At 46.5% G+C, this 23,753-nt stretch overlaps 1 protein-coding gene across 1 annotated transcript; it reads right to left on the bottom strand.

Annotated features, from left to right (window-relative positions):
- Window positions 1–12,728: 12,728 nt before the first annotated feature.
- Window positions 12,729–23,188, bottom strand: fech (ferrochelatase). The gene is made up of 11 exons (XM_030341306.1): window positions 22,957–23,188; window positions 22,274–22,358; window positions 21,571–21,690; window positions 20,382–20,530; window positions 18,953–19,087; window positions 18,634–18,740; window positions 18,237–18,335; window positions 17,557–17,664; window positions 17,043–17,207; window positions 16,117–16,176; window positions 12,729–15,002 (listed from the first exon to the last, which is right to left on the bottom strand). Exons 1-11 carry the CDS (start codon window positions 22,994–22,996, stop codon window positions 14,868–14,870), a joined length of 1,203 nt encoding a protein of 400 aa, XP_030197166.1. The 5' UTR covers window positions 22,997–23,188; the 3' UTR covers window positions 12,729–14,867.
- Between the last annotated feature and the right edge of the window lie 565 nt (window positions 23,189–23,753).

Below are 23,753 nucleotides of genomic sequence, written 5' to 3'. Positions count from 1 at the left end.
TAACACGTAACGCTGTGGTCAACAGCACCCCCTACTGTCAGTAACCCGTAACGCTCTGGTCAAGGGGTTTCTGAAGCTTAGGATGCTAAGAGACTTGCTTCTACATTATTATGTCGGCCTACGTTCGGTTTGTTTGGACTTTCACACATTGGAGTTATGTTGTTTGCATTGGCCGTGTCCATCATGACGTCCCTGTTTCTAGATACAAGCTCTGGGCATGTCTGGGTCTAGGACCATGGACAGCGAACATACCAGTGATACAGACCCCCTTCTAACAGAAACTGTTCACCACCAACCCCAGTTCTTTCTCTCTCACCAGCCTAGATCTAGACGGATTAGCCCAGAACAGCTCTCCACGGTCCAGGGTCACTCTGTTGGTCTGAGGTGGGATGGTTTAAAGCACTTGTTTCTGATTGGTCGCCGTGAATTCCAGCGTGAACGGAAGTCACAATGTGTTTTATTGATTGGCATCTGAAAGTAATAACACTATTTAACCAGATGTAATTTCCTAAGCCAGTCGCTTTCAGTGTTTTATTCTATTTGTTTGTCCGTAGGATGTCAACGGTTGCCTCATAATAATAATAATAATAAATATAACCGCAAGCGGTGAAAAGTCAAGAACACACTAATGGAAATATATAAATATGACATATAATTATGAAGGAAAGATGTTGATGTTCCCCTTAAGGCCATAGCCTACTGTGCCTCGGCTTCTAGGTGACAGAGCAATGGCCGAATGTCATGTTCAGCTAGTTCATAATAGTCTAATCGGTAGGCTATTCAAACTCTCAAACTAAGGATCAGGCATTATCCCATTGAGCCATTGACAAACCTGAAATGTAGCCTCATTCACATGGTGAAATTTCTATTGATAAGCACACAGCATCCACAAAACTCCAAGCAAACATTTCTCAAATGAATTAGGGCTTTCATAAAGGCAAATACTTGACAAATCTTTGAGATTCTGGGGAAATAAAATTTGTTGTCAAGAACACTAACGGAAGAAATACAAATATGACAGAGTTCATTATGAAGGAAAAATGGTTAACGAAGAAGTTCCCCTTAATGCCATACTGTGTCTTCGCAGTCAGATTCTTGGAAACTATTGAGCCGGAATGTCGATTGTCTGATCTGATGAATTTCAGGTGCTGTTCAATGTTGTGTTTCTTAAATGAGTGGCAAGGACAGAATGTCTTGTTCAGCTTGTTCATAATGCTCAAATCAGGGTTCGGACTCTCAACCTAAGATCAGCAGTACACGGCATTATCCCGTTGAGCCACTGACATTCCTGAACTGCATGAAGCCTCATTCACATGGTGAAAATGTCGATTGATAAGCACACAACATCAAGAAAAATCCAAGCACAGATTTCACAAGAGAATTAGGGTATTTCTTAAAAGAGTAAAGATCTGAAAACCTGCACTGTTAATGGTATCCACTTAATGATAGCCGTTTGGTAGTTATACAATAACAAAATGGTCATATAGGCAAAATGGGTTGAGACTGTGGACGTTTGGCTTTTCTATGAAATTGTGGGAAAAGTAAAAATTTTAGGGCATAAGACCCGGATTTTATAAATGCATCTGATTCTATAGATTAATATTCTGAAAGAATTTTGAGTCCAGGTCATTCTGGTGAGGAGAAATAAGGCCAATTCATGATTTATTTTACAATAGCGCCGCCTTTAGGTACAATACCACAAATTTGGGTTTATGGGTAGAGGGGGTTATTGGTGACCATACCTGAACATTTCAAGAGTTTTCGACTTATGGTAGGCCTATAGGCTGCAGTATGACGGCAAATCACCAGAAGAAAGACGGACAGATATAAAACATCATGTTTCTTGTTGCTCTGTTGCAGTTGTGTGGTATGTGTGTGTGTGTGTGTGTGTGTGTGTGTGTGTGTGTGTGTGTGTGTGTGTGTGTGTGTGTGTGTGTGTGTGTGTGTGTGTGTGTGTGTGTGTGTGTGTGTGTGTGTGTGTGTGTGTGTGTGTGTGTGTGTGTGTTCGTGTTCACATTGACATGCCAGCTGTTTTCCTTACATAATAGTTTAGGACACAATTGAGTCCTGAACACGATCGGTATCGACCAGCTCGGACAGGTCTTGTGCCGTGCCGTCAGGGAAGTTGCAGAGGAAACATGCGCAGACAGCGCCCCCTGCAGGGCTACTATGGCACCGAAGAGGCTGCTATATCACAACTTAACTTCTGTACCGAATTTGTGTGTTTTTTGTGTGTTTATCTACCGTTAACTATAGACTATAAATTATGGTATAGTTAAATATTTTGTCATCAAATATACTTGATGACAAAAACGCTTAAAATGTAGCCTGTATTGACAGAGACAGACTTATAATTGAAAGAATAAAAAGGAAGGATGCTTTCTTTCTGAAAACAAATGAAACACTAAGATGACATACTAAATATTATACTCCCTCTTGCCTCCCATAATAATTTTCTCCCTCCCCTCTCTGCTCCCCTCCTCCCTTCCTCTACACCTCCCCTCTGATCCTCCTCCTCACCCAATCTGCCCCCCTCCTCTCCTCCTCCACCCCTCCCGTTCATCCCCTCCTCCCCTCCCCTGCTCCCCTCCTCTCTGCCTCCTCACCCTCTCTGCTCCCCTCCCTTCCTGTCCTCCTCTACCCTCCCCTCCTCTCCTCCTCCTCCTCCTCCTCTTCCTCCTCGACCTCCTCCCCCCCCTCCCTCTCTGCTCCCCTCCCCTCCTCCTCCTCCTCCTCCTCCTCCTCCTCCTCCACCCTCCCCTCCTCCTCCTCCTCCTCCTCCTCCTCCTCCTCCTCCTCCTCCTCCTCCTCCCCCCCTCCCTCTCTGCTCCCCTCCCCTCCCCTCCTCCTCCTCCTCCTCCTCCTCCTCCTCCTCCTCCTCCTCCTCCACCCTCCCCTCCTCCTCCTCCTCCTCCTCCTCCTCCTCCTCCTCCTCCTCCTCCTCCTCCCTCCCTCTCTGCTCCTCTCAGCCTGCAAAAGAAAGGAGCTGGACCCAAGCAAAGACCGCCACAACACACCAAAGAAGTCCCGGCTGGTGTTCACCGACCTGCAGCGGCGCACCCTGCTGGCCATCTTCAAGGAGAACAAGCGTCCGTCTAAGGAGATGCAGCTGACCATCTCCCAGCAGCTGGGCCTGGAGCTCACCACCGTCAGCAACTTCTTCATGAACGCCCGGCGCCGCAGCCTGGACAAGTGGATGGACGAGGGCTGCAGCCCCGGGGGCATGTCCTCCGCCTCCAGCACCTGTACCAAAGCTTAGGGGGGAGGGAGGGAGGGAGGGAGGGAGGGAGGGAGGGGGAGGGCAGCAGTACCACCAGGGTGATGAAGAAAAATAACTTTTTTAAGTTTTAGTTTTTTGTGTGCTTTTTTTCAACAAGGCTTCGGAGCGGGGCTGCCTGGTGCATGCAACCAAAAACACACCATGTACACCATCCCATCTCCTCCACATCCCATTGGCCCAGCCCCACGACGTGTCCCTCCCAGCCCACTGGTCTCACGCTCACCCCAGTGCCAGCACCACTGATCCGCCCAGGAGAGGACCTAGATTCGATATCATGCTAAATAAGCTAAGAGGCGGAAGTCCAATAGTCAATTTATGAATATGGAGAATGGTCTAGAATGTTCCCTAATCCCCCTTACTCATGAGGTACCCCGACACAATCTTCAACCAGTCAGCTGTACTGTTGACATGTTAGTAATTAATTGGTTTGGAAACAAAACATCAAATCAATTGAGCATAACCTTAACAGAGGAACCCAAGTTAAAAGGTTCACAAATATGCAAGCACAAACACATGCACACATGCACACACACACACACACACACACACACACACACACACACACACACACACACACACACACACACACACACACACACACACACACACACGCATATTACAGAGAGATTTTTGAGCGTAGGGAGCAGTTGTCGAAGTATCGAACAAACAAATGATATAAATATATCGGGAACATATAAAACGTATGTGAGCACAATCGTTAAGCACATTTTCTTTGCAATAGAACCGGTGCGAGGCCTACACAGCCAAACTCAGGAGGTGGTTGTTACTAACGGACGGCGAGTCAGATGTAGCACATCAACAGGCACACGTCTGCTGTGTGCCGGGACACAGACACACATGGACTCCAACACAAAGACACACCCCAGTGGAGACAAACACTAGCACACAAACGGGCCCCTCAGAACATGACTCCCTGAACACAACACCCCTGTGACAGGACCCCACCCATCACAATTACACTATTGTTAGCCCCCGAGCTCCACCCCAGCTTCACTGGCGCCTCTTCAGGCTCAATGGAAAGCATTCCCAAGCTAGCATCGTGCTAGTCACAGTCAGCTAGCCTCGTGCTAGTCATGGTTAGCCACCGGTAGCCGTTCTTGGTGAACGCTAACCCTGGTGCTAGCATCGTGCTAGTAACTGTTAGCTAGCATTGTGCTAGTCATGGTTAGCCACCGGTAGCCATTCTTGGTGAACGCTAACCCTGGTGCTAGCATCGTGCTAGTAACTGTTAGCTAGCATTGTGCTAGTCATGGTTAGCCACCGGTAGCCATTCTTGGTGAACGCTAACCCTGGTGCTAGCATCGTGCTAGTAACTGTTAGCTAGCATTGTGCTAGTCATGGTTAGCCACCGGTAGCCATTCTTGGTGAACGCTAACCCTGGTGCTAGCATCGTGCTAGCAACTGTTAGCTAGCATTTTGCTAGTCATGCTTAGCCACCGGTAGCCATTCTTGGGGAATCTTAACCTAGCATCCTGCGGGGGGTGTGTATCCCTGTGAGAACCCCGGCCAGCAGCACTAAACCAAAAAGGCTCCACCAGTTTCCCGCTAAATCACGATGCATTCCACCCCAGCCAGCAGGGGGCGACCCGGAGCCCGGAGGAGGGGTGACCTGTCATGGCGAATCAGGGCCTTCAGAATAATTTAAGAGGACAATCCAAAGACGATGTCAGACAGGTTCACCTGGTCCAAAGGGCTCCAACACTCCTTCACTCCACCCTGTATCACGTCCTCATCCAGGGACAGACGTAGAGACATGAGAGAGACAGGGCCCCCTTGGGTCTCCCTCCTCTAAAGACAGGGGCAGCAGAAGCACTGGAATTGGAACAGCGAGACGGACCACAATCTATCTGTCCGTCTGTTTAAGTTTCCTTTCAGTCGCTGTATTTAATTTGTGCCTGGCTTTATAGTCACTAAAAACACACACACACACTCACATACACATACACACGCACACACACACACACACACACACACACAAACGTACACACACACACACACAAACACACACACACACACACACACACACACACACACACACACACACACACACACACACCGTGAGACCCCCCCTCTTAAAAAACCCCTCTAACCCCATCATCATCATCATCCTCATCATCATCATCATCCTCTCACTCACAGCTACCAAACCAAAAAGCAAACCAAACCAAAGGAAAGACATCAGTTTGCAGCCCCGTCTCCATAGCAACGCTGGGAGAAGCAAGCCAAAGGCTCCAAAGAAGGATTCCGAGCAGGAGGAATAGACACTTGTGACTTTTTCTATTTATTGACGAAATCGAAACCAAAGAAAACCTTTTTCTGCACCTAACTGTTCTAACAACGGAAAAAACTGAAGTACTCTAAGGACGGAAAGTAATTATTAACTAAAAAAGAAAAAAAACACCAAAAAAAGAAGAGTGGCGCAATGGATGTGTAGGAAGAGGAGAAGAGGAGAGGAGGAAAGGCCGGGATGGCGAGGTGGACACCACACCCCCACCCGGAAGGACAGAAACGTGTTTCTCACTGTTGAAGAGTGTCTTTAACGTGTGCCTATGCAGTTTTTCAAAGTTAAAAAAACGGTAAGAGAACAACGAAAACCTCATCAGCTAACAAACCAAAGATCCACGTGTACTCTGGTAGCAGTTTGATTCCCTCCCCAGTGGCTTGCACTAGGCACTGACCCTGAGACCACCTCCAGGCCAACGGCGTCCATCGTGGATGTCGTCGTTCAGAGGTGACAGCTTTATCCGTTATAATGTCGGCAAACCAAACCAAATGACTGTGTTAACGACATAGGTCTACAGTAGCTTTTAGCATTTTAAGATCTGAGTGAAGTACAATCTCCAGTAGACCTTTGAAGTCCTTGTTTAGCTGTAGCATTAGCAACCATTTCAGAAGCTCTGTGCTAGTGTAAGTCAACGGAACGGGGAGACCCCTTAGTGTCCCTTAGTGTATCTTGACGTAGCTTTCCTCCTCTCGAGCATGGCATTAACCGGTGTAGCTAACGCGTACTGAATCCCAACTAGCCTATCCTAGCCAAGATTAGAGGCTATTCGTCCCTACAGCATGGATCTGGGCGACGTCAGTGATTAGCACAACTAGCAAGCGGGACAGCACGACTTTAGCTCCACCTGTGAGTGGATCATTCATTCATCGTCCATGGGCACAAGCTACCTCTGACACCCTACCAGTAAGGCAAACTGTTAGACAACTGTACTACAGACTCCGAAGTCATGTTTTGAAAGGCTTTGCTGGTGGTTGGCTGAAAGACGTTAGCACTCCTGCTCGTAGTTCAGTCCAACTAATGTTCAAAGTGCCAGAGCAGGGATTTTAACTGGCAACTGCCCTGACAAAACTACAGTTTTCTGACAGTCTTCAGTACTGTGGAGTGTGTACTACTACGACAACCGAGAATTACAGTGTATACCAAAGATTTAACTTTCACTGATGTTGTTAATTTATACATCCTCACGGTTCCTGTCCGGGTCGCCCGGTAACCCAAACCCTGATCAACTAACACTAATCAGTTCAGTTGGGGGACGTCTCTCCCATTAACCTTTCGATGGATTAAAAAGATGAACTCAATCCACATTAGTAAAACTCATCAGAACATACTGACATAGTGACATATTTCAAGTCAAGGTCTTTAGTGATGTATTTGTTACGTCTTTCCCACAATGTCTCATTGTAAACCACCATGCCATGCTTGAGAAGTGAGGAGGCTTTCAAAGATGATTGGACGTCCAAACTGTCCTTTAGAGTCTGGTAGCCAACCGACATAAGCGTTCCTTCAAGGGGGAGGGACTACACTGCTACTGTAAATGTACAACAACAATAAGCAAAAGCCAAACCAAAAAATAACAACAGATAACTGCTGAGAGAAACTGCTCGAAAAATCGGTCAAATAGCTTTATCCTTTAGTTTTTCTCTTTCTGTCTGTTACGCTTCTACTCCAAAGACAGCCCCGCCCCTAGTGGAGAAGGGGCGGGGCAAAGGGTGTAGAAGGTGGAGCCTACTGCAGGGTGTGTCTGCAGGTTACATTGGGCTGAACCAAACCAAAAAAGAGGGAGGGGGGGTTTGAAATCCAAAGAGCTTTTCATTGCTTGTCTTTATAGTACTTAAAAATGTAACTACTTCTACTACTTCTGCTACTATGTTGCTTCTTTTGCAATATTTGATTTTTATTAAATGTAATTTATATTTTTTTATGTAATTTCTTTTTTTTATGTTTAATTCAGATTTAATTTAAACTGTTTTGTTTTTCTGTTGCAAAATCTCCCCGTTAACCTTTGACCCTTAATGCGATTAGCTTTGCCAAAGTTTACAATGTTTGTTCTGTTTATCTTCCTATTTTGGCGCTGTATTTATTTATGAGCCGTCCTAGAACACATTAGTTTTGTACTTAATAATTTAATGTTATTTAATTAGATGTAATCACTTTTTTTGTAATGAATATTTATGGTTATTTAAGAATGTTAGTTGCATCAAAGATGCAGTGCTTCTACACCACGAGTTAATTTATTCCTATCTTTACTTTGAGGAGCAGGGTGAATGTTGGGCTTTAAGGACAGAAAACCGTAGGAATGTGTGATTAGATGTAGAGAGCGTTCTCTTCTGTCTCCTCTCCCACCCTGCACTGTCCCCCTGTGCGACCTTTATGATCAAATCAATCTTAATAGGACCAGTAGTACCGAGGATGGGCATCGCTTTGACCAGCCTTTTCCTTTCTAGGGATTGTTCCATTGTTGGCTTGTTTTCCATTTTGTTTTAATGCAAATTATTTTGCAGTCGGCCGCTACTGAACAAGCATTGTTTGTGCAACACTTTGTACTGAAGAGTGAGAGGCAGGGGGGTGTTCTTTAAAGAAAACAGAGAAACCAAAGATGTATCTTCTCCAAGCTTGGCCTGGGCAACCACTCTCCTCCTCTCCCTCCTCCTCTCTTTCAGCCTCTCGATCCCCCTGCTCTCCTCTTGTTCTGAAGGAGACAGGAAATGGCGTGACTTCTCTTCCTTAACAGAGGGAGGGGGGGCAGTAGACAGAACACAGACACCCAACCAGCCGTCCACTGTTGTCGAAGGGAAGCCAATCCAGCGAAGGGCTGATGAAACAGGTTGATATGAGGAGCTAGTTGGCCGTTGCATGGCTAGCCGCCTGCTGCTAATGTCCTAGTGTCTCATCCATCTCCTGTCAAACCATCCAATATGAGATGAGGTAGAACTAAACCCCCCCCACCCCCGCTGACGCCCACAAAAATGGGGATGTTTTTTGTTTTACGGTGAATTAAGATCCCAGGAAGCCACATCTGTATTCCAGTTAGATTACATCACTGTCTGACCTGTAACTCAAAGCGCTTAGGGAACATCCCTCCGGAGGGGCTGTCACTCAGACCCTCATGAGCACTGGACCAAGTTAGTCTGGGAGAGAGAGAGAGAGAGAGAGAGAGAGAGAGAGAGAGAGAGAGAGAGAGAGAGAGAGAGAGAGAGAGAGAGAGAGAGAGAGAGAGAGAGAGTTGCTAATGCTAACCATGGGTTGTTGGGCTTGCTTTGTTCTTGTATGTTTCCTGAGTCAGTCCTGCTCCCAGAGAAGTCGAGGGGGGGGGGGGTTGTTGGTGAGAAGCCTGAGAGATCCCTGGACCAGTGCCTTGCTTGCGACCAAATGACAGTCCAGACAACTCAGTGAGTCTTACAGGTGTCTGTTCAAATACCTCAAAGTATTAAACCAAAGTATAAAACCAAAGTATTCCCCTTGAGCTGGCCTTGACTGCCTCTCTCCGCGTGCCCACGGGTCCAGTTGGAGTGATTGTGTCTGTTGTCCCTCCTCGCCTGTTCGTCGAATCAAAGCAATGTGGTTCAACCCTAACCAAAGTGATGAGGCAGTGGTTCCGTGTGTTCTGTCTTCTCTACCCCACTCTCTCTAGACGGTGGCAAAGCTTTAAAGGCCGAGGTTGCAGAGATACCTCATAGCGTGTAGCTTTAGTGCCATGTTTAGGATGTAGCGCATCCTAATGCGCTACATATGAAGTGTGTCGACCGTTACTCACTGACTCCTCCTCCTTCCTTGGGTCAGCGACCTCTGAACCAAATGATCGGGGTCAACCTTATGTCTTGATTCCGTTTTTCAGATAGAATCACATTTATTTTGTCAACGTTGGAGAAGAGTGCCGAAACCAAAAATGAAAGATCTTGTCCTTTTACCTCCACTCTCTCTCTCTGTGTTGAGTTGTTTTATCTCTCTGAGGTCTCTCCGTCGTCGGCTGAGGAGGGGGGTTGAACTGACGGGTTTTTCGGGATATTATTGGAGCAAGGCCAGATTTGAACTGCCTTTAATCAGATCATTACCATATTATTTGCATCCTGTCCAGCCATCAAACGATTGAACTCCATGCATCATTGATTTTGATTATTGATTATATCTGATCAGTGTTCTACTCTCAAACATTACCGCAGACTGATTTTATGCATGAGTATATTTACAATTAGCTAGCCATGTAATGCATTGTGATTAATATCCTTGTTATTATGTATTATTACTTTTCATTTAATAATGGGTATTGTACTATTTTAGCTTGCGTTACGTTTTGCAATACTCTGAATCACTAGCACATGCTAACAGGTTGTCAATCAGGAGACAGGAACAGGAAACAGAGACCTCCATGGGTCCTGTTGCCTTCCAAAGAAAGACCCTCCCACCAAAACCACAGTCCGACTGGCAGCATTGTGCAAACAAGGTAGCGTCGGGTGAACTATGTGGCTTCAAAAACGAACATTCCAAAAGTTAGCCACCACGAAACAGTTAGCATCATGTATAGGAGGCTTTAAGATGGCTTCAGGTAACACCGTGTGAAAGAAGCAGCTTTAAGATGGCTTCAGATAGAACATGGATGGAGGGGTCTGAATGAGTCCCCTGATGTCTTCACATCCTCTGTAGTGCCTGACCATCTCTCCCCTCAGGAGTCACCTCGGTCCGTCTGAAGATGGCCCATGGATCCTGATTGTATTCAATTAATTGAAACAACCCAAATTCAATATTTCCCTCAACACCTGTCGCCAAACCGAGTCATTATTTGTGAAGAACCTAGAGAAGATTAACAGTATTTTAAGTGTAACCACAAAGTGTTTCGTTTTAATCAGTATTACACTTTAGAAAATGCCAAATATGTAATCTAAACAAAAAGATGTTGCAGTTTTAGCGCCATGTTGACCAAAGATCACTTTTTTTCTTTTGATCAGAATAACTGATATTCTGAAACTGTAAACCAAATGAATTCAAATATAAACCAAAGTAAACTCCATGCCTGTCCATATTGCTTATTATCTAGCACACGCCAAAGCAACCTGACCCCACCTTAATGTCATCACCAAGCATTCTTGATTTTTTTTTTTCTATCCCGTTTCTTTCCAAAATATTGTTTTTCTGATAATTTTTTTATATGTATTTTGTTCCATAATTGTTGTGATTATACTGAAATGATGCATTTTATTTTACAGAAAAAGAAACGATTGAAAACTTGATCAAAATTGAAGGAGGGATTTGGAGTAAATGTTGTTCCACTCTATGTATAAATGAAAAAATAAAGTTGTCACAATGGTCTTATCCATGTATACCGTCTGCCATCAGTCTGCTTTTTAAAACCACTTTCTGGATGTTTTACTAGTTTTGCAACCTACTTGAATCATTCAGTTCTGATATGACTAGCCCTCTCTCCCTCAACACCCTGGTCCCTCTACCAATCCGTCCCTGAGCAGATCCAGAGCAGCACCTCTCTCTGCATGCCTCCACCCTCTTTCTCATCGATTGCACCAGCCGTTTATCAGTGAAGGGAGGGAAGGAGAGGGGAGGGAAAGATAGGGGGTAAGAGAAAAGGAGAGAGGAAGAGAAATGATAATGGCAGAGGAGAAGATGGCCCCTGCCGTCCCCAGACACTCATCGGCTCAGAGAGCTGAACTGGAACCAATCAACCGCAGAGGTGAGGACTGGGCCACCGCATGGCAGAGGGGAGCCCCGAGCAGAAGGAACATTGAGTGGAGAAGAGCGAGGAGATATGAGTGAGTGGAGAAGGGAGAGGAGATATGAGTGAGTGGAGAAGAGAGAGGAGATATGAGTGAGTGGAGAAGAGCGAGGAGATACGAGTGAGTGGAGAAGAGAGAGGAGATATGAGTGAGTGGAGGAGAGCGAGGAGATATGAGTGAGTAGAGAAGAGAGGAGATATGAGTGAATAGCGAAGAGAGAGGGGATATGAGGGAGTAGAGAAAAGAGAGGACATTATGAGTGAGTAGAGAAGAGAGAGGAGATATGAGTGAGTGGAGAAGAGCGAGGAGATGTGAGTGGAGAAGAGAGAGGAGATATGAGTGAGTGGAGGAGAGGAGATATGACTAGAGATGATGGGGAGATATGAGTAAGTGGAGAAAAGAGATATGAGTGAGTAGAGAAGAGAGAGGGGATATGAGTGAGTAGAGACGAGAGGAGATATAAGTGAGTGGAGAAGAGAGGGGATATGAGTGAGTAGAGAGGAGATACGAGTGAGTGGAGAAGAGCGAGGAGATACGAGTGAGTGGAGAAGAGAGGAGATATGAGTGAGTGGAGGAGAGAGGAGATACGAGTGAGTGGAGAAGAGAGAGGAGATATGAGTGAGTGGAGGAGAGGAGATATGAGTGAGTAGAGAGGAGATATGAGTAAGTGGAGAAAAGAGATATGAGTGAGTAGAGAAGAGGAGATATGAGTGAGTAGAGAAGAGAGAGGGGATATGAGTGAGTAGAGAAGAGAGAGGAGATATGAGTGAGTAGAGAGAGGAGATAGTGAGTGAAGAGGGGAGATATGAGTGAGTAGAGAGGAGATATGAGTGAGTGGAGAAGAGATACGAGTGAGTGGAGAAGAGAGAAGAGATATGAGTGAGTGGAGGAGAGGAGATATGAGTGAGTAGAGAAGAGAGGAGATATGAGTAAGTGGAGAAAATAGATATGAGTGAGTAGGGAAGAGAGAGGAGATATGAGTGAGTAGAGAAGAGAGAGGGGATATGAGTGAGTAGAGAGGAGATATGAGTGAGTGGAGAAGAGAGGAGATATGAGTGAGTGGAGAAGATAGAGGAGATATGAGTGAGTAGAGAGAGGAGATAGTGAGTGAAGAGAGGAGATATGAGTGAGTGGAGAAGAGAGAGGGGATATGAGTGAGTAGAGAAGATAGGAGATATGAGTAGAGAAGAGATACGAGTGAGTGGAGAAAAAAGAGGAGATAAGAGTGAAGGGATAAAAAAAGAGGAGATATGAGTGAGGGGAGAAGAGCGAGTAGCTTCGAGGGTTGCAGGAGGAGGAACCGTTACCGTGTGTGGGCCAGTAAGCCATGGAGAAATAAAATGATAAATGAAAGAAAGAACGAAGGAGAAATAGAAGAGGTTAACCACAGTAAGGAAGGGAGATGATAACAGACAACGACTCACTTAGGCCATTGAGCGCTTTTATTTTGAAGGAAGACTGATCATACATTTCATCCCATATTTGGGTCTCTTAAATATAAAAAGATACATATCTGAACAGCATGAGGTGGATGACCTATGAAAGGATTAATAAAAACCTTTAAAAAAAAAAAAGCTACATGAATTAGCAAGCTCTTAGCTGGCAGATAACCCGGCTTAATGTAAACTCAAAGAAATACAAACAAACGTTAGCCTCCTTTACAGAAAGGACGGCTCACAGTTAATGCATTAGGACGTCCAGAAACAAAACGTCTTCAAATACGACAAGCATTTCTGTGAACTTTACACTAAAACCAAACAAACCCTGCCAAAGACAAGCCAAACGATGGGTACTAGGGGCATGTTCATGTGGAAGACCACTGGACATCAGGAAACAACGGAGCATCGTAGCGGTCCAAGAGGGTACCTTTAATGTGCTCCCCAATTAAGTATTGGATGATATGAACAATGCCAGCCCAGATACCCCCGGCGGCGGTCTTGTGCTGGGAGCCTCAGTACAGAACACTTCAGCCCAGAGCACAGGGTCGGGATCCACTTCAGTGACGCTTCCGTTCCTATCTGGACACTTAGTTGAAGTACAGGTGCATGGGAAAGCAAAGATCCAGCCATTGAGCTTGTAAAAAGGCACATAATCAAGCACACACAACGTCGTTCAGCTCATCCTCAGGAAAGGAAGGGCATTCAATGTGTGGGCACATACATCTGAGAAGAGGGACACACATCTGAGAACAGTGACCCACAGCCCAGTAGTGGATCCAGGGCAACCAAATGTAACATTAAGCAGAAAACCAGGACATTCATTCCCAGGATGTAACCGGTCATGTTCGGTTTACCTTGAACTCAAGAGGAAGGTGGAAAATAAAAAGAAAATAAATAAAAAAAATAAATAAAAAAAGTACTGCATTGTGCCTGAATGGTGAACCAATCTGCTCCCCAGGAAACCTTACAAGATATAACAGAGATTGAGAGATTTATCTCTATACATTTTATATATATATATATATATATATATATAGACAGATCTGTCTCTATACCTGATTCCCTTGCATTCTACCATTACAAGGCCATGGTCAGTGGATCCATTTTGTGTACACGTCACTTCGCTCTAGTCATGACTTCGTGGAACATGTTAGTGTAGCTAAACTTGTTCTAGCCAAGCTAACCTTGGAAAGATAATCCCATTTGAAATCTGGTTTAAAACCCAGTGGTGGCATGAAGGAGTCTAGATGGAGTCCGATCTCCCGTTAGGGTGGGATAAGGTAGCATGAACCACGTAGTGGTTGGGATGGCGACTAGCATGAAAAAAAGAGCAGCAGATCGAAGCACCGGAAATATTAACGATATTCGAGATTTTACTGACTGTTGGAAGATCTACCAACACTGCCGCTGGTGTCCGATTAGTGAACTGCACCCGGCATAACTGATCTAAACGTAGCCATCTACTGAACCACCCTTAAATTACTGATGAGGTGACCATGGTTATTGCTCAAATCCAACAGAAGTCACTGAACTCCAGAGCAAATCCTGTAAGTGATAAAGGGAAGAGATTTGTGCACAGAGTTCTACACTGCTCCTGATGAAAAATTAAACTACCAATAATAATTCTAATACTAAATGTTTCTGCGTCAGATGTGCTGTCTTAGAGTTAAACCTAACCTTACATATTAATATGAAGCACTTAATATGAAGCGGCTAGTTTCCCTTTTCTCCTCCAATTAGAAGGCAGGGATTAGAGATAGAGCGTAATATCAGAAGCTGACCAATGTGGTGGGGACTTAGCGAGACGCAGGCTGGAAACGACATCAATGCCGTCCAAATATCCATCAGCAGGGGCCGACAGGGTTTCCTACACGAATGTTCAGGGGCCGAGTGTGTGAGACGAATAAATAACCAATAAATAACAACTTCCTGTCGTCTGCACTCTTTTGTGACTCTTGTATACCAGATTAGTGTGCTGTTTTTTCCATCCTGGAAGTGTGTGTGTGTTGTGTTCTGTTGTATGTGGTGTGTGTGTGTCCGTCCTAAGCGTAATGTACACCATATTATCCTCTGTGTGGTACTACAGGCGGTCATAAGGTGGGTGGTGCTGGCGGGGACGGTCACGCCTTCTGGGCGGAGAAGAAGGCCTTGGCCTCTCCGCAGGTGGGGTTGATGCAGAGGGGGCACCTGAGGGTGAGCTGGCGGGAGCAGGGCTGATCGGAGATCAGGTGGGACTGGACCAGCTGCGCTAGTGCCTGGAGAGAGAGAGAGAGAGAAAGAGAAAGAGAAAGAGACACCCGTCATCACCTGGTTCTGCTCGCCCGCACCGCCACCCAGCCACCATGCACCGCTACACATGCGAGCAGCAACGGATTGGTAACCAACACGTCAGAAACCCTCCTCAAGCAGAGGCTCCCCGTCCCACCCTGTTCAGAGGGTGGGGTGGTCTTGCGGCGTTTCTCGGAGGCACGCCCCCTTTTTGTCTTCATCTCTCAGTGATGATGCCCTCAGCAAAATGGCTGTGCCCGTGAAGACGTTGGTCTTTTTAAATGATTTTAAATGCTCTTACACATTTGATTACATTGCTACTATATTCCGGTCACCAATGTATGCAATGCAGGGTTTTGCTGTGCGTGCAATACAATGTAAAGTTGTGTTGTTTGCGCTGGTTTGCTAAAGAGGCTAATAAAAAACAACGACTAGCCAATTTCATGACACAATCACAAAGTCGAACGGGAACGCTATAAATGCTCCGAGACCGGAAACAACCTCAAAAGTGCGACTCGGAAAGCTGGCTTCAGAGGATTCAGGATCACACCATTAGACCCCCTTATGACATCTGGACATATATACTGGGACATCTATAGAACTGTATACAGGGGCATCTATAGAACTATATACAGGGACATCTTTAGAACTATAAAGAGATATATGGGCCAAATATATTGAGAAATTGATTGAACTGGGACTTTTAACAATACATGCATCATACTGCTTTACAGGTGTTTTAATAACCGTTAATGTTATTAAGCTAGTGTGTTTATGTGTTGCTTGGCAACAGTTAAGTCCCAGTCGCGGATCTATTTGTGTTGGCGAAGTCAAATAAATCATTAAATAAACAAACAAATCATAATCTGTTGTTGCTGATTACTGTTAACTAATAAATGGTGCTTGTAGAACTGTTTTATAAAAGCAATTTCCCACTGAAGGTCGTCCTGTTGTACTCAATATCAGCACGGCTAGGATTATCTTCGGCACTGGGCCTGCGGTCCGAGGCTGATGTTCAGGACAACAGCACTCCCTCTCGTGTGATATTGCTTAAACATACAAAATGTAGTGTATGTATGTAATGTATGTGTGCGTACAAACCTTCATGAACAGAGGATTCCCGTTCAGAGACTCAGCTCGTCTAATATTCTCCACCCCACACTGGAGAGCATAAATACAAGCAAAGAATGAAAAACAGACACTACACATACCTGCGGTGTCCCATTCAGTTTAAATGTATATAGTGTATTAGAGTCAGACCAAGAAGGCCCATTTTGAGCTTCCCTTGGCATTACTTAATCTTATATCTAGCAAGACCAGTGACTTGTATTGATGAGTGAGTCAGTGAGTGAGTGAGTAATGAGTGAGTGAACGATTGAGTAATGAGTGAGTGAACGATTGAGTAATGAGTGAACGAATGAGTGAATAATGAGTGAACGAGTGAGTGAGTGAGTGAGTAATGAGTGAACGAGTGAGTGAGTAATGAGTGAGTAATGAGTGAACGAGTGAGTGAGTGAGTAATGAGTGAGTGAGTGAGTGAGTGAGTGAGTAATGAGTGAGTAATGAGTGAGTGAGTAATGAGTGAGTGAGTGAGTGAGTGAGTGAGTGAGTGAGTGAGTGAGTGAGTGAGTGGGTGAGTGGGTGGGTGAGTGGGTGGGTGAGTGAGTGAGTAATGAGTGAGTGAGTGGGTGGGTGAGTGAGTGAGTGAGTGGGTGGGTGAGTGGGTGGGTGGGTGAGTGGGTGGGTGGGTGAGTGAGTAACGAGTGAGTGAGTGAGTGAGTGAGTGAGTGAGTGAGTGAGTGAGTGAGTGAGTGAGTGAGTGAGTGAGTGAGTGGGTGAGTGGGTGGGTGGGTGAGTGGGTGGGTGGGTGGGTGAGTGGGTGGGTGGGTGGGTGGGTGGGTGGGTGGGTGGGTGGGTGGGTGGGTGGGTGAGTGAGTAATGAGTGAGTGGGTGAGTGGGTGGGTGAGTGGGTGGGTGGGTGAGTGAGTAATGAGTGAGTGAGTGAGTGAGTGAGCGAGTGGTCCTACCTCCTCCCCCAGGACCTGTGAGTACTCTATGTCCAGCTCGTGGAGCGTCTCGATGTGGTCGGAGGTGAAGGCGATGGGGACCAGCAGCAGGTTCTTCTTCCCCCGCTCACACAGACCCTTGATCACGTCGTCTGTCTGGGGCCCCAGCCACGCCATGGGCCCCACCTGGGGAGCGCCGGGAACCAGCCCTCAGTTAGCACACGCATACCCAGCGGACACAAGAGGACCCTACACATCACAGCTGCACAGGGAGGTGACAGATTGGTATTGTGTTTTCTATTGTAGGGTCTTTATTGAATGTGATTAGATTTATTATCATTGATATTTGTACCTAATATATCTTCAGCCGCTTTGGCAATGGGGAGTGTGTATTCAGATTGATAAAGTAAGGTTCTTAGGATTAATAGAGACACATTGCCCCCTTGTGGCCAGTCTCTATATAACAATAAAAAATAGGCCAACAGGTTAGATTCCCTCCTCTTTGGTGTGTGTGGTGTCTGTTGTGTGTGCAGACCTTGGACTGCCACACGAGCCTGTAGGGGTTACAGTGGTCCAGAGCCTCCATGACTCTCTGGACCGTGGCCCCAACCTCCTGGGGATAGGGGTCGCCGCGGTTCACCACCTACACCCCCACCACGCAGAGGAGACAACAAGGAAGTTCATTGGTAAATGGGTGTGGTGCTTCCTGTGGCGAAGTGGAATAATTGGTCCACCTTGAGGGAAAGCTATGGTGAGTATCATTAGTCCTCATTTCAGAGATCAGAATCCAAATCCAAAAATCATGATGTATGAAAATGGAATGGAGTCTACGCAGGACTCATGATGGGGAGAGAGCGGAGTCTACGCAGGACTCATGATGGTAGAGAGTGGGGTCTACACAGGACTCATGATGGTAGAGGGGTCTACACAGGACTCATGATGGTAGAGAGTGGGGTCTAAACAGGACTCATGATGGTAGAGAGTGGGGTCTATGCAGGACTCATGATGGTAGAGGGGTCTACACAGGACTCATGATGGTAGAGGGGTCTACACAGGACTCATGATGGTAGAGGGGTCTAGACAGGACTCATGATGGTAGAGAGTGGGGTCTACGCAGGACTCATGATGGTAGAGGGGTCTAGACAGGACTCATGATGGTAGAGGGGTCTAGACAGGACTCATGATGGCAGAGAGTGGGGTCTACACAGGACTCACGGCCATGGGGAGAGAGTGTGCGGAGAAGAGGATCACGACTTCATTCCTCTTATCTTCCGGAAACTTCAGCAGCTCGTTGCGGATGTGATCTGCAAAACACTGTCAAGGAAAGAACATTGAAATACCTCCTTCACAATGTTATGACTTACTGCTTCATTTCAAATGACTTCATGAGGAGAAGGTTAAAAAAGGATTGACTTAGAAATGACTCAGTGAACGAGGATGGCTCTACAAGAGAACCCTCGGTTAATCGTGCTCAGGGACGGGACCAGCTTCTGCAGAGTGTCCGCACTGACAAACAGGTCGGTCTGTCACCACACCCGTGTTCCCACCTTAGGCGTTCTTTCATCTTTACTCTCGTTGTCCTGTGTAAGTCTGACTGAAGTGTGTGTCTCACCTCCACCAGCAGAGGGTGGGTGGGCCAGCGGTCGATCACGCTCCAGCGCATCTTGGGCCCCTCCCCCCGGTCCCTATAGTAACGGTAGATGGCGTTCAGGCTGCTTCCTGTTCGACACAAAAAATAAAAACAAACTGATGTATAAAGTCTACAAAATATAAATATATATCTATGGAAATGTTTACTACTTATTGATAATGCACACACACCTTCATACATACAGACATCCATATATATACTTTTTTCTGTCCACTACTGGGTAGTGTTAAGTAGTGTGCATATAATACTGTAGTATTACTAGGGGTACTACTGGTATTACCTGTAGTAGAACAGCTGTACTGGGGGTACTGGGTGAAGGCGACTGCCCTCTCTATCCCGTCCTTCTCCATCTCTTCGATGGACTCCTCCGTCAGCGGGTGGACGTAGCGGAAGCCGATGTAGAACTTGTGAGGCGCTGGGAACAGAGAGGCTAGGTTAATGCTTTGATCCAGGATCCTCATGCCCCGTCCTGTCCCCCCCCCCCCCCCACCTCCTCCACCCCCCCCCCCCCCCCCCCCCCCCCCCCACAAGTTCCAGGCTGTCCCAGTTCAACAGGCCTTCTGATGATCACTCCAACAATGACCGCAAATATGCAGAGCGCACATGGCTGGTACCGAGGCATACAACAGAGTTGTAGAGGGGTACATAACAGAGTTGTAGCGAGGTATACAACAGTGTTGTAGCGAGGTATACAGCAGAGTTGTAGCGAGGTATACAACAGTGTTGTAGCGAGGTATACAGCAGAGTTGTAGCGAGGTATACAACAGTGTTGTAGCGAGGTATACAGCAGAGTTGTAGCGAGGTATACAACAGTGTTGTAGAGAGGTGTACAACTGAGTTGTAGCGAAGTAAACAACAGAGTGTGTGCTCTGGGCCACTTCATTGTGATTCTTTTACGCGTCCATCTCCATTCAAAGGTCAGTATTAGGAGCGCCAAACAGACCCACTACTCAAGGAGGGGCTCCAAACAGAGCAGGAGGGAGAGGGATGGTCTCCGGACGCAGCCTGAGCTAGGGAGAGAAGGGGTGCTACATGGAGACCAGTTGGGGTGGTCTCCATGACCACAACACGTTATCAGGGTGGGTTGTGAGAACACACCCCAGCGCAACCCCTTATCTCCAACACACACCAGCCCTTCTACCGGCTATCCCGACCCAGGGGATTGACAATACACAAGGTATCATATGGATTTGGAAACGCTTGACAGTTTTGCATTGACATCTTTGTGATCGTTTACCCTGACATGCAGTGTTAACATATTACATTTATAACACTCAACTGCGATGATGAACACCTGGCCTCATCAGGATGAATCCGTCTTTAAGAATAAGAGTTGATAAAGATTTCTCAGGAGAACATTTCTTCAACAGACATAAGGCTGAGACCCAACGTACACCAGCTGGACTGATCTGATCGGGGGAGCAGCGAGAGCCCTCTGTCTGTTCTGCCTCGATAGGGTTGGAACACACATGATCCGCTACCGAGGCCTGCTTTAATAACCTTTAGAGAAGCCCAGTGTGCATAGGGTACGACTCAAACCCATGAGCAGATTGAGAGGTGACTAGATGTCCAGCTATATTCACATGGTACCGGCCTCTGTGTGATCCACGGACTACTCCAGACTAACCCAGGGATCAGAGCGGGTTACGGCGGGAAGCGGCTCGGCGCCAGCGGTCCGCTATGTCAACGGACTAGGGCGCTCTCCTCACCCGTGTCAGGGGACATCTGGTCCAGGAGCCGCACCATGCCCTCCCCCTGCATGGAGGTCCAGTGCTTGATCGGGGAGCCTCCTCCGATGCGGCTGTACTGCTCCTGGATCTTTGGTGTCCGCCGTCTGGCTATCAGCGGCCCCAGCTTACTGTGAGGGGAACCATACCCGTTATTACCCTCTATCATTACCCTCCATCAGCTCACTGTGAGGCGAACCATACCCGTTATTACCCTCTATCATTACCCTTCATCAGCTCACTGTGAGGGGAACCATACCCGTTATTACCCTCTATCATTACCCTCTATCAGCTCACTGTGAGGGGAACCATACCCGTTATTACCCTCTATCATTACCCTTCATCAGCTTACTGTGAGGGGAACCATACCCGTTATTACCCTCTATCATTACCCTCCATCAGCTCTGTGTGAGGGGAACCATACCCGTTATTACCCTCTATCATTACCCTCCATCAGCTTACTGTGAGGGGAACCATACCCGTTATTAACCTCTATCATTACCCTCCATCAGCTCACTGTGAGGGGAACCATACCCGTTATTACCCTCTATCATTACCCTCCATCAGCTTACTGTGAGGGGAACCATACCCGTTATTACCCTCTATCATTACCCTCCATCAGCGCACTGTGAGGGGAACATACCCGTTATTACCCTCTATCATTACCCTCCATCATTACCCTCTATTATTACCCTCCATCAGCTTACTGTGAGGGGAACCATACCCGTTATTACCCTCTATCATTACCCTCTATCAGCTCACGGTGAGGGGAACCATACCCGTTATTACCCTCCATCAGCTCACTGTGAAGGGAACCATACCCGTTATACCCTCCATCACTACCCTCCAACAGCTCACTGTGGGGGTTATAGCGTTCCATCAGGAGGAGGGAGAACCATAGTCTATTACCCTCCATGGTTACATCTCGTGTTCCCAACTCGCCTGGTCATACTGCGTGTTCAAATGAACATAGAGTGTAACACTGGGATCTTCCTTTACGTCAACAGGAACACGAGCAGTGTTGCCAGATTTGGCCAGATTTCCCGCCCAATCAGGCAACACTGAACACGAGACAACTTGAAAGCTGATGAGTTCATTAAACAAGCATGGTTAAGGTCTAATACTCCAATACCATCGATCACGAGTCACGACCAATGGCGTGTGAGCTTACCTCTGTACAGGAAGCTTCATGAGGTCCGTGTCCTTGAAGAGGCGGAGCAGAAAGTCGTGGACGTCCTCTAGCTTCTCCGGCCCGCCCATGTTCAGCATCAGGATCCCCGTCTTGGGCTTCCTGAAACATTGGCTGGCACTTACTACTGACATGTGATCTACATGCTTATGTTAGCCAGAAGTGTTACATATTAGCTGTATGCTCTGCTACGAATGTTAGCTAGATGTAACGTATGTTAGCTACATGCAGTGTGTGTGGTATGTATATATATATATATATATATGCTTTATGTAAGCCAAAAGTGGTGATAAAGTGTGATTTGTGTTAGCTATGTGATAAAATGACTATATTAGCCAGAAGAAGTGCCACTTGGGTTTTTTCGGATACTAACTACACCTGCAACACATATTACATTTCTCCAGTATAAGTGGAATATACTGTAGAAGCACAGGAGAACTTTAATATGAAACAGATAATTAGTTTAATGCTAGTTTCACTGAGCCGATATCTGCATGCATCAGAGGGCCAATGAAATACCTGCTCGCTCACTCTAGAACGCTCACTCACCAAGAGTCTATGAGAAATGTCATGTCAGAAAGAAAAGAAGCAGGAGTTGTAGATAGTTTGGTGTGTGTGTGTGTGTGTGTGTGTGTGTGTGTGTGTGTGTGTGTGTGTGTGTGTGTGTGTGTGTGTGTGTGTGTACCTGTTCTCCAGGGTCTCTATGGGAGAGGTTTGTGCCAGTGCAGCAGCAGTACAGCGACTCCTCAGGAAAGCACAAACGCTGGATACTAACAGACACACACATGTTATCTATAGCAATTCAATTCAATAACACTGCAGAGCTGGGGGTTATATTCCCTGTGTAGATCAATACAAAACAACGTAATATCATCGTCATGAATCATTAAGTACAGTTATGTACAACTGATGTTACATGAGCAGAGTCAAAGCTTATCAATGAACTCAATTTCATAATGCCAGCTGCAGTAACCCCCATGGCCACGGGGGGCGCGGGTTATGCAAGTTGAGAAATTGGAATTGTGTAACTAGGAAATGCTCCTTCTTATACATCCTCCTACTTTAAACAACCCTAGCCGCCTCAAGCTTTGCAGTTCACGACTTCTCTTCAAGTAAACAAACAGCGTTTACGTACGGGATAAACAGTGTTTAACGTTAACAGTCACACTCACACAACATCGTCACCTAGAGTAATGTTGATAAGTTACATGTGCTACAGCCAGACCCACTACATACGGCTCCACAAACAGCGGAACCACCCCACCGACACACAGCCCCTCTGGCGTGCAGGGGGAACGGGACTGCACGGACCAGGTGGGTCCTACAGTGGGTTACAGAGCTACATGGCTAACAGCACACTTGACCTACGGTGAATGAGCCTCCGAGTGCCTCCAAGCACCGCCATCATGGTCCCTCCGCACCGCCCGGTCTGCTTAAGAGGAAGGTTTAACTACGTCTGGACAGTCGCTACACTATGTCCTCTTGGAGCTAGGCGCACAAGTCCTTCAGCCTCAACCCCGCTCTGACAGACCGACTAACTGACAGTAAACCACCACACTTACTGGCTGACAGTAAACCACCAGTGTGTCGCCGACGTTTCCTCTGCGTCATAACGCGTAGTAGGCAGACCCCGCCTACTCCGACTATAGCCACGCCCACTGCGACCATAGCCGCGCCCACTGTACCCTCTGTTCGCCCATAGATAAAATATCTGAAAGAACCCTTTGATGGTGAAGCGCATTTTGAATACTACTCTAAACGGAACAAACATTAAAAGAGTTAAGAGAACGACTTGATTAAATATGTCCTTTCTCCTGCAAATCAATGAGTCACACCACATTCTCATTAATGTGCCAAATGTTTCCTTGTTCCTGGCCCAGAACCGACGGAGGAACTAGATTCTACTTTCTCCTTCCAGGAATGTGATCTAGTTACCAGATCAGAGCATCGGTCATAACCCAACAAACACAGCCACCCATTTATATCACAGCCGACAAACACGCAAGAACTATACAATAAGTTCCTGTTCATTGTTAACACATGCTTTCTCCCACGGTTTGAAGCAGGCCTTTAAAGCTAACCCTTTATATCAAGTTGGACTCAGACTGTGTGTGTGTGAGTGTGTGTGTTTGTTATAGATAAGGGTTTAAGCAATGCTCTAAGAA

Source organism: Gadus morhua, chromosome 19 (genome assembly GCF_902167405.1).
Source record: "Gadus morhua chromosome 19, gadMor3.0, whole genome shotgun sequence".
Lineage (NCBI taxonomy): Eukaryota > Metazoa > Chordata > Actinopteri > Gadiformes > Gadidae > Gadus > Gadus morhua.
Note: the sequence above shows the minus strand (reverse complement) of the source record. Positions and strands in the feature narration are given on the sequence as shown.

Bases quoted from the DNA above. Each gene is read 5' to 3' on its own strand.
- fech (XM_030341306.1), bottom strand. From the start codon at position 22,996: ATGATGGCGGTGCTTGGAGGCACTCGGAGGCTCATTCACC. The intron at 20,531-21,570 runs GTAAGCTCACAC...TTCCCCTCACAG, and splicing joins ATGAAGCTTCCTGTACAGAG to TAAGCTGGGGCCGCTGATAG. The intron at 19,088-20,381 runs GTGAGGAGAGCG...CTCTGTTCCCAG, and splicing joins CCAGATGTCCCCTGACACGG to CGCCTCACAAGTTCTACATC.